This window comes from Terrapene carolina, unplaced genomic scaffold, assembly GCF_002925995.2.
Source record: "Terrapene carolina triunguis isolate 2854851 unplaced genomic scaffold, T_m_triunguis-2.0 Scaffold210, whole genome shotgun sequence".
Classification (NCBI taxonomy): domain Eukaryota; kingdom Metazoa; phylum Chordata; order Testudines; family Emydidae; genus Terrapene; species Terrapene triunguis.
The window spans coordinates 52,355,647-52,371,122 of record NW_020664561.1 but is presented as its reverse complement, the minus strand read 5'-3'; the positions used below and the strand labels follow the sequence as shown (position 1 = coordinate 52,371,122).

General features: G+C 40.8%; 1 protein-coding gene across 4 annotated transcripts in view; it reads right to left on the bottom strand.

Annotated features, from left to right (window-relative positions):
- LOC113407184 (dedicator of cytokinesis protein 7) overlaps positions 1–12,503 on the bottom strand; it is a 108,508-nt gene extending 96,005 nt beyond the window's left edge. For all 4 annotated transcript variants that reach the window (XM_026655310.1, XM_026655311.1, XM_026655312.1 and 1 more), the window contains exons 1-7: positions 12,334–12,503; positions 12,010–12,078; positions 8,890–9,019; positions 8,567–8,779; positions 8,042–8,127; positions 4,525–4,591; positions 3,001–3,150 (exon numbers count right to left, since the gene is read on the bottom strand). In XM_026655310.1, coding sequence (XP_026511095.1) covers positions 3,001–3,150; positions 4,525–4,591; positions 8,042–8,127; positions 8,567–8,779; positions 8,890–9,019; positions 12,010–12,078; positions 12,334–12,443 — 825 coding nt within the window. In that variant the 5' untranslated portion in view covers positions 12,444–12,503. The remainder of the gene's footprint in view (positions 1–3,000; positions 3,151–4,524; positions 4,592–8,041; positions 8,128–8,566; positions 8,780–8,889; positions 9,020–12,009; positions 12,079–12,333) is intronic.
- Between the last annotated feature and the right edge of the window lie 2,973 nt (positions 12,504–15,476).

Genomic DNA, 15,476 nt, shown 5'->3' with positions numbered 1-15,476 from the left:
CCTTCTGAAAGTTTAGCCAATTGCCAAGGGCTTTTAAAGAGTTAAGTGTCAGATTCTTACTTCATGAGTCTTCTGAATTTGGTTCTTCTCAATGTTATTTTATCTATATCGCAGTAGCACCTAAAGTTCTCAACCAGACTGGTGTCCCATTATGCAAGGCCCAGTACAAAGGTATAGAAAATTACTGTCCCTGCCCAAAGAGCCTGAAATATAGGAGATGAGACAAAACCGGTGGATCACACAAATGAGCAGTGAAGACAGGTGGGGACATAACAATTGGTTTAAAAAAGCATCCCTGCCTTCACAAGCTAAGCATTGCATACTTGCCATTACTTAGACTGTAAGCTCTATGGGGGCATCTTTTTGTTCTGTGTTTGTACAGCGCCTAGCACAATGAGGCCTGGCCCATGACCAGGGCTTCTAGGTGGTACCATAATACAAATAATAAAGAAGAATATTTACCAACATCCTTTGCATGCCCAGATTAGCTAGGATGGTTAGTTAGAAATGTTCAGATGCATAGCTAGCGATTTCATAATACAGGGGTAGGCAACCTATGGCACGCGTGCCGAAGGCGGCACGTGAGCTGATTTTCAGTGGCACTCACACTACCCGGGTCCTGGCCACCGGTCCGGGGGGCTCTGCATTTTAATTTAATTTTAAATGAAGCTTCTTAAACATTTTAAAAACCTTATTTACTTTACCTACAACAATAATTTAGTTATATATTATAGACTTATAGAAAGAGACCTTCTAAAAATGTTAAAATGTATTACTGGCACGTGAAACCTTAAATTAGAGTGAATAAATGAAGGCTTGGCACATCACTTCTGAAAGGTTGCCGACCCCTGTCATAATACATAACAAAGCTAACACCTATGTGAAAATTCAACTGACAAGGCAAGCTATTTTTCTAGCTTATTTACTATTATCACATGATAAAAATCAAAATACCACTGTTAAATAAATGGCTACTAGCTGTGCTTACCTCACTGGGTTTACAAGCCCTTGTGTGCAATCACAAGCTCTTCTGGCTAGATCCTGATCTCAGTTACATGGTGTATATCTCTGCCTCTCATCTTGTAAAAATCAGCTACTGTACAAATGCAGACCCTGATTTTACAAGATATGCAATGACATGTGTGGCAAATCTGGGATCAGAATATGACCTAAGCTACCAAACTCCTTGATCTTTCTTGGGACAATTTTGACTGAGCCACCATATTAACTTACTTCCAAAAGCTTAATCTATCTGTGCGTACATTCAGAATCAATTTTTAAAACATAGCTTGCTATAGGGTGATGTAACCAATGGCTGCAAATAGAAAGGGCGTGTCACATTCCCTTTTCTCCACTGGGGAAGAATTCATGCTGGGATTGAGGTAGAGAATTTATTCAATTCCCAATTTCAGCCAGCTAGGGGACGAATGTCCCTCCCATTGGGGTGTTCTTCTAGCCAAATGAGAGGAGGAATAATGTTCTTTATCTTCACACCCCTTATTCCTGAAGTTACCAACACTACATTTTATGGGTCTAATTTTCCACCTGGCTTTATCCCAGCCTCCCTCCAGGGGCCCACAATTTTGCGGGTGCCAATAAAAAGTAGGTGCAATGTATATAATTTAGATATTTATCTACTTGATCATGCTCACAGATCTGGTACTTAGATATCTTACATGACATATATTGTTCTTTCACTTACTGGCCAGGTTTGAAGATAGAGCCCTATACAGATGCTCCCCAAGTTACGTAAACCCGACGGACGCAACTCTGAGCTTACGGAAAAAGTTCCGTAAACTAGAAATAGGAGGGGTTTTTTTGTTTTGTTTTGGGGTTTTTTGCGTAATGGTCGGAGATACATTTCCCTGAGGAACAGCAGTGAGGGAAAGGTTTCAAAACATTTGCTATTTAAAGATAAGAGGATTAGAGACAAGTACTTTGATCTAGCTTTCCCTGGGCACTAGTGATATTGTGTATCAACCACCATGGTTGTTTCAATTTGTTTGCCATTTTAGTTTTTTGCATCTTATATTTGCTTTTGTAAAGTCTGCTATGGACAGCATATTAGGATGTATTCATTAACATATATGCTGTTTCATTGTATAAGTAACTATGAATGAAATGCATTAGCATCTCAAATATACACTCAATACCAAATCACAATACTTTTTAGAATACTGAAGCCTCTGTGCATGATAACTTTGAAGTCTATTTAAGGAAACTCTCCCCTTTCAACTGTGTGTGAAAGGAGAAACTGTTAAAATGATACACTAACTAGGCAAAAAATAGAAATAGAATCGTGGGATGAAATGCAACATTATCGGCACACTACATACTTAGGTCACAGTTAAAAAATTCTATTTAATTGTCAATGGGATTTAGGCTCCCAAGTGTCCAAGGCTCCCACTTTTCAAAATGAGATTTAGGCTCTGAAATCAGTTAGGCATTGCAACACCAAGTGCAGCAATGCCTAAGTATCTAGGTATCTGCGGCTCAGTAGAACTTCAGTGGGAGTTTCCTGATAAGATGGTTTTGAAAACGCTCCTAGGTGCCTATCTACATCTTTAGGTGCCTAAATATCTTTGAAAATCTGGCCCTAGGTCACTTTTGAATATGGTACTTAGGTTCATATGCATCTTTTTTTAAATTTTACCCAGTAGCTTCTCTATCATTTTAACGCTCCATCAAACTGTTTCCGTTCACAGAAAATAGCAGTCCCTAAAAAGCAGCTATGCACGAGGCTGTTTTCTAGGGTTTTCAATATTAAAACCAGCCTACTTCTCCATTGGAGAGTGTCTGATATAAAAATGTTTAACATAAAAAGATCATTTGAAATGGGAATACCCCATGACCATCACCAAGGGACAAAATTTGCCTCAATACATTTGAGTCACAGGTCTGTGTGGTCTACAGGTCCTAGTTTTTTATTTAAAATAAACAAGGAACAATGACATCACACACACACACACACACACACACACACACACACACACTTCTTACCTTTATTACCAGAAAGACATCCTGAGAGGGATAAGTAATAGAAAAGATGGCTGATCTGGCCAGAGTGGTAATGGCAGCAGGTGGGACATGAGGACGCAGCATTCCTTTCATTTGTTCAGAGTTTAAATCAAAGTAGAAGTTCTCTGAAATCTAAGGGAGATGTTAGCTAGCTCTAGATGTTTGTTACACTTTATAGTGAACTCTTCAGGAACACCCCCTGCCATTTGAAAACATTTCTGAAAAAGACTGCACAATGGCCCCTGTTGATATCACTTATTTAGCAAACAACACTACCAATCCATACTGTCTGAAGTCCAAAATAATCAGTTTCATAAAGGCAGACAATAGGGGGAAGAGGAAAGCAAAAAGAAAAGAACGTAAGTTATTTATAAAACCTACTGTCCCTCTCTCAAACATGGTTCAGATCCCTTCATTAACTATTACAACAGTTTCAAAGTGTCGGAGAAGGAAATTATCTATAAGAGTAGTTTCCCCAGGCTAGGCTGAAACACAAAAATAGCATGGCACGGGGCTGAGTAACCTTAATACATTGAAACATTCCACAGAGACACCAAATACTAGTGACTGTAGTAAGATTCCAATGCCAAAAGGAGTAACATGCCATTATCAACAGCAGAGGTCACTAAAGCCACTTCAAGAACATACCACATGTAAGAAAATGACTGAAATGATAAGGTGATCAAAACTGGCCTGTGAAATGTGACTGAAAAATTAAGCCAAGTTCACAAAGTCGACCTACTCACATTTAAAAGACTATTTGAGACATTCAAGCATTGAAGGGACAGTGTCAAAATAAGACATATACTTTCTTTTTAAAAATATCTTTACCTTGGTTACTAACAATATCTTGGATTATGAAAACCAAAAGAATTTTCAAAATCTAGCTTACTTCTCACTACTTACACTCCATTCACTTTGCATTTCACTCAACTTGAACTACAAAAACAGACCGGTCAGTTTTGTTTCTAGTCAGTTTCCTATTCTCATGCACTAGCAAAATGTTATTTGGATTGACAACATGCCAGGGCAATGTTTGAATCACTCAAAAAATAAAATAAAAAGGTTTAAAAAAAAAAATCTTTATTTTTAAAAAAATCATTTTTTAGTTTAAGTTTTCCATTCATACATTTTGAACCTGAAACTAGCTGACAGTGTCCCTTTACAGGTATTCAGATTTAAGTTGCCTGCATATTTTTAGAAAATCATGTATGTTTGAACTGATGTGTCACTAAAGACAGAGAGAATGCACCTTTTTGAAATTTCTGTAATACCTTAACTTGGATTCTGAGCCTGCAAAATGTACATGTTTAAATACGTGAGTAGTGCAACTGAAACCTATACTTTACTACTGGATGTCATACTTCCTATCATAAGTAGTCCCATTGGCTTCATGGTAGGAAGTATTTGCAGGATCAAGGCCTTCAACCGTAAGTTCTTTGGACACATCTTTAATGCCCATACACAAACATGTCACCGTGTAAGTAAAAAATAATAACTACATACCTTTTTCTTTTCTTTAACATCGTACAAAGCCAAACTTGCAAAAATGGGTTCAATTTCAATTTCAAATCTTTAAGGGAAAAGACAAATAAATAAATTGATTTGACTCGGGTTTGACTCAAAACCAAAAATCTTGCAGGGTCCTAGAGCCCAAGCTCCAGCCAGGGCCCGGAAGTCTACACTGCAATGAAACAGCTCCACAGCGCAAGCCGCGGGTTTTTCTTTGCTGTGGAGACCTACCCAAAAAGGACCAGAATCTTCTTACAGAATTCTTTCACATGAAAACAAATTCTGCAGCCACTCATGCCAACATTAGCTCAGTCTGACTACTGGATATATGAAACTTAATAGTACCCTTTTTTGTCAGGGGTCTCTCTCTCTCTTCCACAGTTGGCATTTCAGGAAAAGATACACAAGTGGCATCTGAAACAGCTGTCAGCAGGCAATGAAAACTAGACTATTTCTTCTTTCCCAGGAGATACGGGAAGAATTCCAGGGGCTGATCCTGGTCTCGTTGATTTGCAGTGGTGTAGGATCAGAATCCTAAACTCAAGGTATGTATTTGGTTATCTTCTACTGGTACTATTGGAAGCAAAGGAAAGCAGTCTATTGGCTTCCTCGAAGAAAAGCAATGATTAACTGATATAGCTGGACCAATGGAAATGGAGGAACCTTAGCTTCTGTGATGAGAATTCACTGTACACCAGTACACCTAGACATAATCAAAACGGCTCATTGACAATGTCAAGCTATTTTGAAAGTGACACTGTCACTTACCAACACTAGTTATCAGGAAGTGTCCCTGACTTTCCTGAAAGAGGAACTGTTAGAAGTAAGGTCTTGGGGTTTGGTTTCTGTGTTTTGGTTTCCAATTACTGTTGACAACTACGTAAACAGAAATCTTTTTTTTTTTTAAATGTTAAGTGCATGTTTCTATATACAGCAAAAATAGATAATTACACGGATAAAAATCAAAGGAACGAGGCTCACTCTTCATTAGAAGGACATTCTGGAACAGGGCTGTATATTACCAAAGAGGAATATTCTCAAAAGACTAAATATAGCAGAGTAGAGGTACCACATGGAGCTGTATGGACAGTCTAATTATCCTTTACCTTTTAGATAGAGGGAAGCAGGGCTGGCTTATTTGTTGGCTCCTATTTGGCTCAATGTATTGTTTGCAATGCTTGCCTTTTGGTTTGCATTTCTGCAGTGTGTGATCAGACCGAATGCTGACTTTGTTTCAAAGTATGAAATCAGCTCAAAGACTTTTATTTATTGGTATCACAGCATACCAGAGGTTTGATGTTTGAGACTCACTTTCAAACATAATCCCTTCTAATCAGCACAGACAAGAATTGTGCCCGTCCCAGGAAATAACCCACCTGGCCCTCCCAGCCTGCCTGCAAAAAACACACAAAAATAGTCCAATCATCTATTGCTTGCACAGTAAAGATGGATGCTTTAGAGTCAAATTCTGTCTTTGGTTGAACACATGGGCCTGTAAAAAGAATCAGGCTCCGTTGGGATCTCTTTCATGCTGGGGAAAATTTTCAAACAGAAATTAATCTATCACTCATTCTTTGTATAGCTTTTCTTGTCATGCTTGCGTATTATCAAAAGATAATTTTTTCAAAAGATATATGGAGGGGCTGCTGTGTGTCTAGTGGTTGGAGCAGGAGACTGGGACTCAGAACAGCTAACCTAGAATTGGTAGAATTTCTTACTCACAACCATTTTCATCTGAAAAAGTTTCCAATTTTCAATGGAAACATTTTTGGCTAAATTTCCTGACTGGCTCTATGGCTGGTTAGAAAACTAAAAACAATTTTTCTAAGGATTTGCATCAATTTTTTTTTAAAATGCTTGGCATCTGAATTTTTTTCTTCCATGAGAATTTGCCACCTAGATCTCTTATTCCCAGATCCAGCTCTGACTGAACATGTGGTCTTGGACAAGTCAATTTCTCTGGGCTGATAACCTCCCATCTGTAAAATAGGGGAAAATAGCACCTACCTTATGGTAGTTTATATTTGTAAATATATAATATGTAATATATACCATCTATTATTACAGATGGTATTATATTATATATATTATATTATTATATTTGATAGCATCTTTGAAATCCCTGGATTAAAGAGTCTAACAAAGTGCAAATAATCGAGGGTGTGAATAATAATCAAGTGTCCATCTTTCATCAGAGATGTCATGATACTCCATTGATGAAATTATATTCATTCCAATGACAAGTTTGATGCCACTATTCAAAGTTATGACTTTGCTTTATGGCCATGCAGTCAAGGCAGTTGAGTATTCACAACACAAATATGTGAAAAATAATTGGTAAGGGAACAGAGCAAATGATTGTTCAAGTCAGTTACTGTTGTGTAATTGTTCACTTCTCTAGTTAGACCCAGTGTGCCATTTCAGAACCTGTCTGATTCCTGGGGTATATACTTTTGAAATGAACGAATGGTCCCAAGAGCAAAGGCATATTTTAGTAGATAAGCAGCAATCTGGATTCCTGTATCAGACAGCAGCATTTCCACTAACTTATTTCCACTAAATACAGCTATTTTTGGAGAAGTAGCTTAACTGCTACGGCATATTATGTTGTTCTAGCTCATGACATCACACAGTAAAATAAAAGGCTGAAATATCAGCTCATCTCTAAGGCTATATCAGGTCCCAAAGTGTTTTACCTGCAGGAGGTAAGTCCCACATATGTCTCAGTTATGAGGGTCAATGTAGTCTAACTTGAGCTCTCTAACAAGAAGGCTTGACCTAACTGAGGACACAGAATCTGAATACAGCAGTGTGGAAAATCAGTTTTGTACTTTATTTCTCTAAGGGAATAACAGTAAAATTTTACCTTGTGTTATTAGAGAAGAGTTATAGGCAATGATCCAGCTGCAGGTAACCCTATATTCAGGAGCTTCACTTCATTAAACTTGTTTAACAGGTTTCTATTCCTCCAGTTAAAGCTTGCTAAGTGTATAAAGACTTAGCTCTTAAAGTGCCACAAGTCAAGGTTGTTGAGCCTAAACCTTCACATAACCCTGCCAGTTGTCTCACACTGTAAAGCCTTATCTTAAAAATCTGCAGCAATGTTTTCAGTATGATTATTTAAAAAAATAAATAAATAAAACAACCTTTGCTACAGGGCAAAAAACAAAATGCCTGACTTACTCCAAGGCCCAATGTAACAAATCGAGCATGTGTGGGCTCATGATAGGTGTTAGGGCACATCCACAGATTTGTCTACAATGGATGTACAGTGAGCCAGGGAAACATGAGTGTTTTCTGTTTCATACACTTACCACAAAGGTTTGACACATAAAATTGGCTGATGTGAGTTCCATAATGTTGCACAACTAATGACAATACAATACATGCCTTTTTAAGCCTAAGAACAATCTGAACTGTGTCCCTTTAAGTAAGGGGTAACCAATGGAGTTACTCCCGGTAAACACTGGTATAACAGCTAAATCTGACCCTATATTAAAATAATACTTACTTAAGAGACAAACACTTCACAAGAAGTCTCTGACCAAAATGTTCTTTGGGTACTTCTGGGACACAAAGCCGTTCAATAGGCTCCTCCTGGAATTTGTCACAGAAGCAGTCATTTACACACGGGTCATTGCTACACTCCAATCGTATCATTAAAAAGCTAATCCAGGTTCAGATTTCTTTTCTTCTAAGACATAAGTAACAATTTAATCCTCAAGATTTAACTGCATGTTGCATTCACTGTGACTATAAATAAGAGCTAAGGGATTTAATTTAGGGTATCTACATAATAGGGGACTGGAGATCTATAAAGAAAAAGGGTCTTTGGAAAGTAATATCCTTGGCTAGTTCACGTGCTCAAAACATACGCTACTTCAGGCAAATTGGAATACAGTTTTATGGAAATTAAATTGAGATGATCTTATTTCCTTAGTACTTTAAATCCATGGTAATTTGACTTTGTTCCACATTCCCCTTATTCCCTATGTTTTCTTTCTAGACTAGTTCACTCCACGTTCACTCAAAATACCTCATCTGGTGCTGGATGCAATGCAAAAAGCTCCTTGTGTCTGTTTGACTTCCTCTGGTCATCATTTTGATGGTCGATTTCCTCATTTGGGGTTCGGTCAAGTAGGTTTGGAAGAAGAGCATCAGGAAGGGAGTTCTTCAGATCAAAAATACTGCATGCCCAGCTGCCCCGTGGAGTATCATCTATTGACATTGAACGCCTTTTAAGGTCATCCTGAGATTTAACAAATTAAATGTAATTAATAATGCAACAGGGAAGGAGTCGTATTTTTAAAACATGGCTATCAAGTAGCTTTTACGTGGCAAGGTTTTAAGGCACATTACTTGTTCATCCTGGTAACTGTTGCCATCTGGAGCCTCATCCGACTCGAAGATCTGTTTGGGGAGCCCTTTTTGCCTCTCTTTCTGTTTATCTAATGTGTTGGGATTAAATCCGGTTCCCAGTTTGTGATATCTATTTAAAACAGAATATTTCAAGTAATTTTTATCCTTCTCAACCCCATCCCCGAATAAGCATAATCGAGCATATACAGTATTATCACAGCACCATTTTAAATTATAAATCACTCCCAGAAATATTTGTTGTCATCCTTAACAGTACGTTTGTAATTATGTGTGCTGCTGTGTGGAAGATCCAGGTTTATTTCCCGTTCTCAGTCACTTCTTGCTCTGCACTGGACTGGGAATGATTCATGTCACTCCACACCAATATGATTCCATTAACATACAAAACAGTACTGACTAGCTTTGAAAGGAAATCCTATGTAGGCCCAAGTAACCTGGGTGGAAAATATGGTGATTGTAAAGCTGGACCTAAAGGTGGAGTGGGTTAAACTGGCTAAGAGTGTGGAGATGAAACAGCCTTTGGGGTTCACAGATAACCAGGCTAGGGAAAACATGGATATCTTGAAAGCTATGAGCCAAATTCAGGTCTGATCCTGTGAAGTGCTGAGTAATATGCTACGTGACCTCAAATTCCAATGAAATTTGAATAAAACAGGCCCTGGTACTCTTACGATTTATCAGTCAGCTACACAGTGTTTTATCCGGATTATCTGAATGTGCAAAGCAAAGACTCAAAAGTATTACATTTCAATCACTGCTTAGCTGATAAAAGTAAAATTTGTTTTAATCATAGCTTCATTCAATGCTTTCTAGGATAGTGCCTCCAGGGTAGGGTAGCAAATTATTGCAAAGGTCAGCATTAGGAAAACCTATTGTTTTCTCAGACAATTAGAGAAAATGGGTTTACTATTTCCAGCACAATTAGAGCACTCACTCAAGAGAACCAAGTGCCCACTAAATGCGCTGGGCACAGAGAACTGCAAACAAAGATATTGGAATAAGGGATTTCTCCCCAGTTATGTTCTGCAGGATCAGAGGGGAGACATGTCAGAAGCCCCTTTTTATAGCATCCTTCTAATCTAGCTAAGAAGGGCTGGATTTAGCTCCAACCAAAGCTAGTCAATGCCACTCTAACCACGGACCTGAAGGGACTGCTTACGAACAAGTCTGCTACTGCCCCTCTTCATGTACAGCAAGCTGCCCCTGCTGCAGTCACAACCCTGACAACCCATAGAGCAAGCGACAAACTCGGTCCTTCCCAATTAAGCAGTCAGACTCTTCTGCTTCACACACAACCCTGCAGTCCTTATTCAGGCAAGACACCCACTGTCTCCCACCAGTGTTTCGTCTGCACTGTAGAGACTACACTGAGGGGTCAATCTGCAAGATTCCTATCAGTTCCTGGAGGTGCAGAGCATCCTCAACTGCTAAGGGGAACTGGGTGCACTCAGCACTTCCAGGAGCTGCTCCACACTTGTAGGATCAGGCCCTTAATGTGGGCAGCTGGCCACCTTCCAAGGCCCCCCCACCACTTTGCTCTGGCTATAGATCATACCCTCTGCAGGGGTTTGGGGGGGGGGGGGGAGTCTGGAGGGGGGAGGAGAGATGTTACCTCCAGCAGTTGGTGGCTAGTATGCATCAGCTGAACCACAATCTGGGAGGGTAATTTTGTCTGTGCTACTGCTGGTCTCAAAGGGCACAGTGATGCCTCTAGCAAGACTGAGTTGTGCCGAGGAGGGGGAGGAGGCCCACCACTTCCATGCCAGAGGTTGGAGACGTTATGCCTTTGAAAGACACAATGTCTCTTGGGCACTCGGCATGCTAATCTGTAGAGGGAGCGCTTTCCTCAGGGCAGCCACCTTGGTCCACAGGATGGGAGTGAGAGCCAAGCCTCATCCTCACCCCAGACAGACACACCTAATTTTATGCTACTAACCTCCAGGGGCTATGTCTATTCTACACACCCACTGCTGGGAGTCAGACTTGCTTGCTCCCTGTATGAGTGGCTGGATATGCAGAGTAGTACTCCTTGCACTCTTTACCTCTCTGGTGCACCCATATAGGGGAGGGCATCATTTAGACATGCGCATTTGGAATAAGTGAAAACCTTTGTTAAATGTAGTGATGCGTGTCTGCTGGCTATGTGGGTTATGCTGCCCCAGTATATGGCGGAGACTAGACAATTTGCTTACAAACACTGTGAGTTAATAGAGCCCCCCTCCTTTTTTTTTTTTTTTTTTTAAGAATTACAGACCTTGTTTTTATTAGGTTATGCTATCCCTGAAATGCAAGTCTTCAGCATCCCCTAGAGTGGTGCTTGGGACAATATTAAATTCAGTGAACTGTAGCAGCTGCCACAAGGACATAGCAGCAGCTATAGTAGTTTCATTTTCAGGTGATGTAGCATCAAATGGATCACTTGCTCCTTGGCCACGAGTCGTTTATAGTCGCCAGAACTTCAGTCATTCAAAACACAGAGTTTTAAAAGAAACCTACCCAGACATTTTCCTATTGATTTGCATAAATTAATCAACTTATGCACAGGCTCTCAACAGTTAAGTCAAAGCATTCTGTAAATGTTGGTAGAGTTTAAATATTACTGAGCATTTTTAAAGTAATGTACAACCGCAAAACCTCTTTGAGAACACGATTATTACTTTAGACACCTTTACTACAGAGATGCTCACCCACCAAAAGTGTACACTAAACCTATTTTCTTTTTGTAAGAAACTGATGCCGAGAGAGAAAGAGAGAGATTTCACCTACATGTTTATATTCCCTAATTTTTTCCTACCGTCCAATACCTAAAGGAAGTTATCACTGATGACAGTGGCCTAAATTTTCAAAAGCGACTAAGGGATTTCTGGTGCTTCAGATTCTGGGCATGGAACATCAGATACCTTAGAAGGGCCTGATTTTCAGAACATGTTGAGCATCCATTTCACTTGGTTTAGGAAGCCAAATATGGAGAGGCACCCAAAATCCTAGTCACTTCTGAAAATGTAGGTCTGCAGTTATTATTCAGTTTGCTCATACCAGAATCCACCTTGAAAGATCAGGACCTTAAATCAAAATGATAAATATCACATTGTAACTTACTTTCTGTTCACAATTGCCCAATCTTCTGTGTAACTTCTTACACAATCCCTCACATGAGGGTCCATTTCACTGTAAAAGAATAAGACAATCTCTTCAAATAAAAAAAACTTGATTTTTCTAATGACACACTGACTTTTCACTTCATACTATATTAAAGTACAATCTTTTTCATGCACATGGAGGAAGTTATTACAAAAGAAAAATTTGCCCCCCACCTCACAAACACTTATACCCCAAGCAGTTCCTTTGAACTCAATGGGGTCCACTTCCATGTGAAAAGATACATGTGTTTGCAGGTCAGGCCTGCAGTTTTCTGCACCTTACCTCTCTTCAGGTACAGCTGACACAAGAGTCCTACATTCTCGAGGACTGTACACAACTTCGATATCATCTGGAGGAAATTCAAGCAAGTCCCTCAAAGGTCCGGAATCCATTGTAAGTGGATGTGTAATAAGGTAATCTTCCAAATCCACTGGATCCACAGCTTCCGTAAGTGGAACCTAAGAGAAGCCAAGCCACGGGAGGGTTTTTAATGAGAAAACTCAAAAGCAAGTCTTATTTTCCACTGCACTTTTAATATATGGAGATATATCTATCTCATAGAACTGGAAGGAACCCTGAAAGGTCATTGAGTCCAGCTCTCTGCCTTCACTAGCAGGACCAAGTACTGATTTTGCCCCAGATCCCTAAGTGGCCCCCTCAAGGATTGAGCTCACAACCCTGGGTTTAGCAGGCCAATGCTCAAACCACTGAGCTATCCTTCCCCCAGATTGACCAGCCAACTAAAACAGCAGCTTGGCCTATTGCGAGATTGCAGTTAGTCTTTAACGAACATACAGTATGAAGCTAATTTTCACACCTCCTGGAATGTATATTATGCTAATCATTATGGTATCACTGACATTGCTTCTACCACATTTTCAGTAAGAGCTGGAAATTCATTAGTTTAACTCAAAAGTAAATCTCACATTTTATTACTGGTGGTCTGTCACTTTCTCTTTGATTACCCACAAATCTGGACTAACCAACAAAGGTCACTCTTTGTCTCAAGAGACACATAGAACTCATTTACCCTGGGGAATGTAAATACAGTTGCTAAATCAGTACAAACTGTGACGGGAACACCCCCATAAAAGTTAACACTGTCTCCATGTAAATGTCTTCTCTTGGGAATGCAAAATATAATCTACTCTTCCCCCTCAAAGAGTCCCAGGGACTTATATTGAAGAGTAAATTGGATTTGTTTGCTATGTACTAAATCCTGTAGTCTTTTCCCCAGCTCCCCAAAGGAGTTTTACTTGTGTAAGGTCTGTAGGACTTGCCCCAACCACAGCAACATGAATGGCAGATTCCAACACCTGGCAATCCCTTGACAGCATGTGATCCCCAGAATTAATAGAGTTCCATACCCCTACATGATCAGATAGTGTAGGCCCAAAAACGTGCCTGACCTGAAAATTGTTATAACCTGGATAGGGAATGTACTCTGTATTAAAAAGAATGACTCCTCACAGATTCTCAAACGGAAAAGTCTCCAAAATGAAATCTACCTGCCTCTGTTGGTCTATTCTGCACTATATCCTGTTCTGCATAGGTTCTTATACCACACTTACCATCATAGTATCTGAGTGCCTTCCAGCAGTGCAAACCAACTAGTTTTTTTAAATGCATATGCAAACCCCACCTGGATAAGGGTTTTTTTTGGGGGGGACACAAGCTAGACCCACTGTCAACACCCACAGAGTATGTCTACACTGCAATGTAAGCCCAGGCTCAGACTCAGGCTTGAGCCTAAACCCCTCTTCCATCTTGGACTCATGCTCAGACCCAGGGTCCTAGAACCACATGAGGATGGAGGGTTTGAGCTCAAGTCAAACGGGGACCCAAGGCTCAAGCACTATTGCTTTGCAATGTAGACACCCTCCCCCAGACTCAGGTCCTGGGAGTCCACCAAAAGTATCCCACAATCCCATGGGCCAACTTCCTCTGTCCTCTCTGTCCTAAGAATCACGGAAATGGAAGCAAGCCCCCTTGCTGTAGTGCAGCAGCTCAGCAAGTCAGTGTTTAATTCTTCCTTTTCCCTCCCCCCCCAACCGCTGAACTGCAAACACACCTTTGGAGAACCTTCTGTATTTGCAATGGAGACTGACCAGAAGCAGTCCTCCGCAAAGCACCCTGCTTCACGGTTGCAGGTGCACAGCCAGATTGTGGTTAATCTCAGGTGCGAGGCCAGCAAAACTGGACAGCAATAAGAGTACCAGGAATGACCACGCATACCAGCCAATAAGAAAGAAGCTGGCAGTGTTGGGAATTTACTGGACTGGTAACCAGTACAGGGAACAAATTTAAGCAGCTCAGGACCAAGTACCAGAAAACCAGGGACCAAAACTGCACCTTGGGCAAGTCACAGACATCATGCCCATTTTATGAGGCATTTGACCAGGTGCTGGGCAGTGCGCTGAGCACGGAGCCAATGGTGCTGCATGATGACCTGGTTAGCAAGGATGGTGACCTGCTGGCCCCAGAATCCAGCATGGGAACTGATGGGAGCCAGCAGCAGGTGCCGAATGAAGCTGGTGAAGTGACTCTGCTGCTGACACCAATCCCAGAGGAAGCTTTGCCACAGGAGCAGCTGCAGCATATGCTGGGGCTGTACTCTGAGCCACTTTTTGACGCTCTCCTCCATCCCACCCCACCCCCGAGGAACAGCCCACTGTGGAACTGGCATCAGAAACAGAAGCTGCCCCAGAGCCTGGTATGTTTATTAATACAGAAATGGGAGGGATTTCCATTCTATGAACCAATGCAAAAGATATGTTGCTAGCCGGGGCTTGTAATAAATCTGCTGATGATGGATTAATGCCAGTGCCTTGGTGTCCCCCCAGCCTACCCGCCCACTTCCACCATGTGGAATTCAAAATGGCAACTGGGAAATGCAAACAGTAAAAAAACGCCTTGAAAAGTGAATTTTTACTGGAAAGGCATAGATCTTTCCTGTTTGTTAAAAATAATAGCCTTACATTGCCATGCCTGTAAGGACGCTACTCTACAACCACTCAGCGGCGTAGCTATAACGTGCCGCCTGAAAACAGTGAACTGGGGGAGCCAGGGACTGTGGAAATGTGTTCCATTTACAAATCTGTTTTGCAATTTTCAGGAAAATAAAAAGCAGCTGTGATTTTTAACTTACCATTGTCTCTGCACTTCTTTCACTGTGATGAACGCGGCTGTGTCCAGGGAGCTTCTGTGGTTTGAAGCAGCCCTCACAGTATACTGAAGTTCAGTTTTCAACAGTAACATTTCACGTCCTTGAAATTCCACAAGGATTTTTTCTGCACTGACACTAACTCTGTGTATCTTGTCCTATTCCAAGGCCCTTTGCCCTCTACAGCCCGCAGCACCTTCACAGCTCCCCTACACTGCAGCAGAAGCCTGGGCCAATGCACCTTTATGGACCGGTCCAAGAG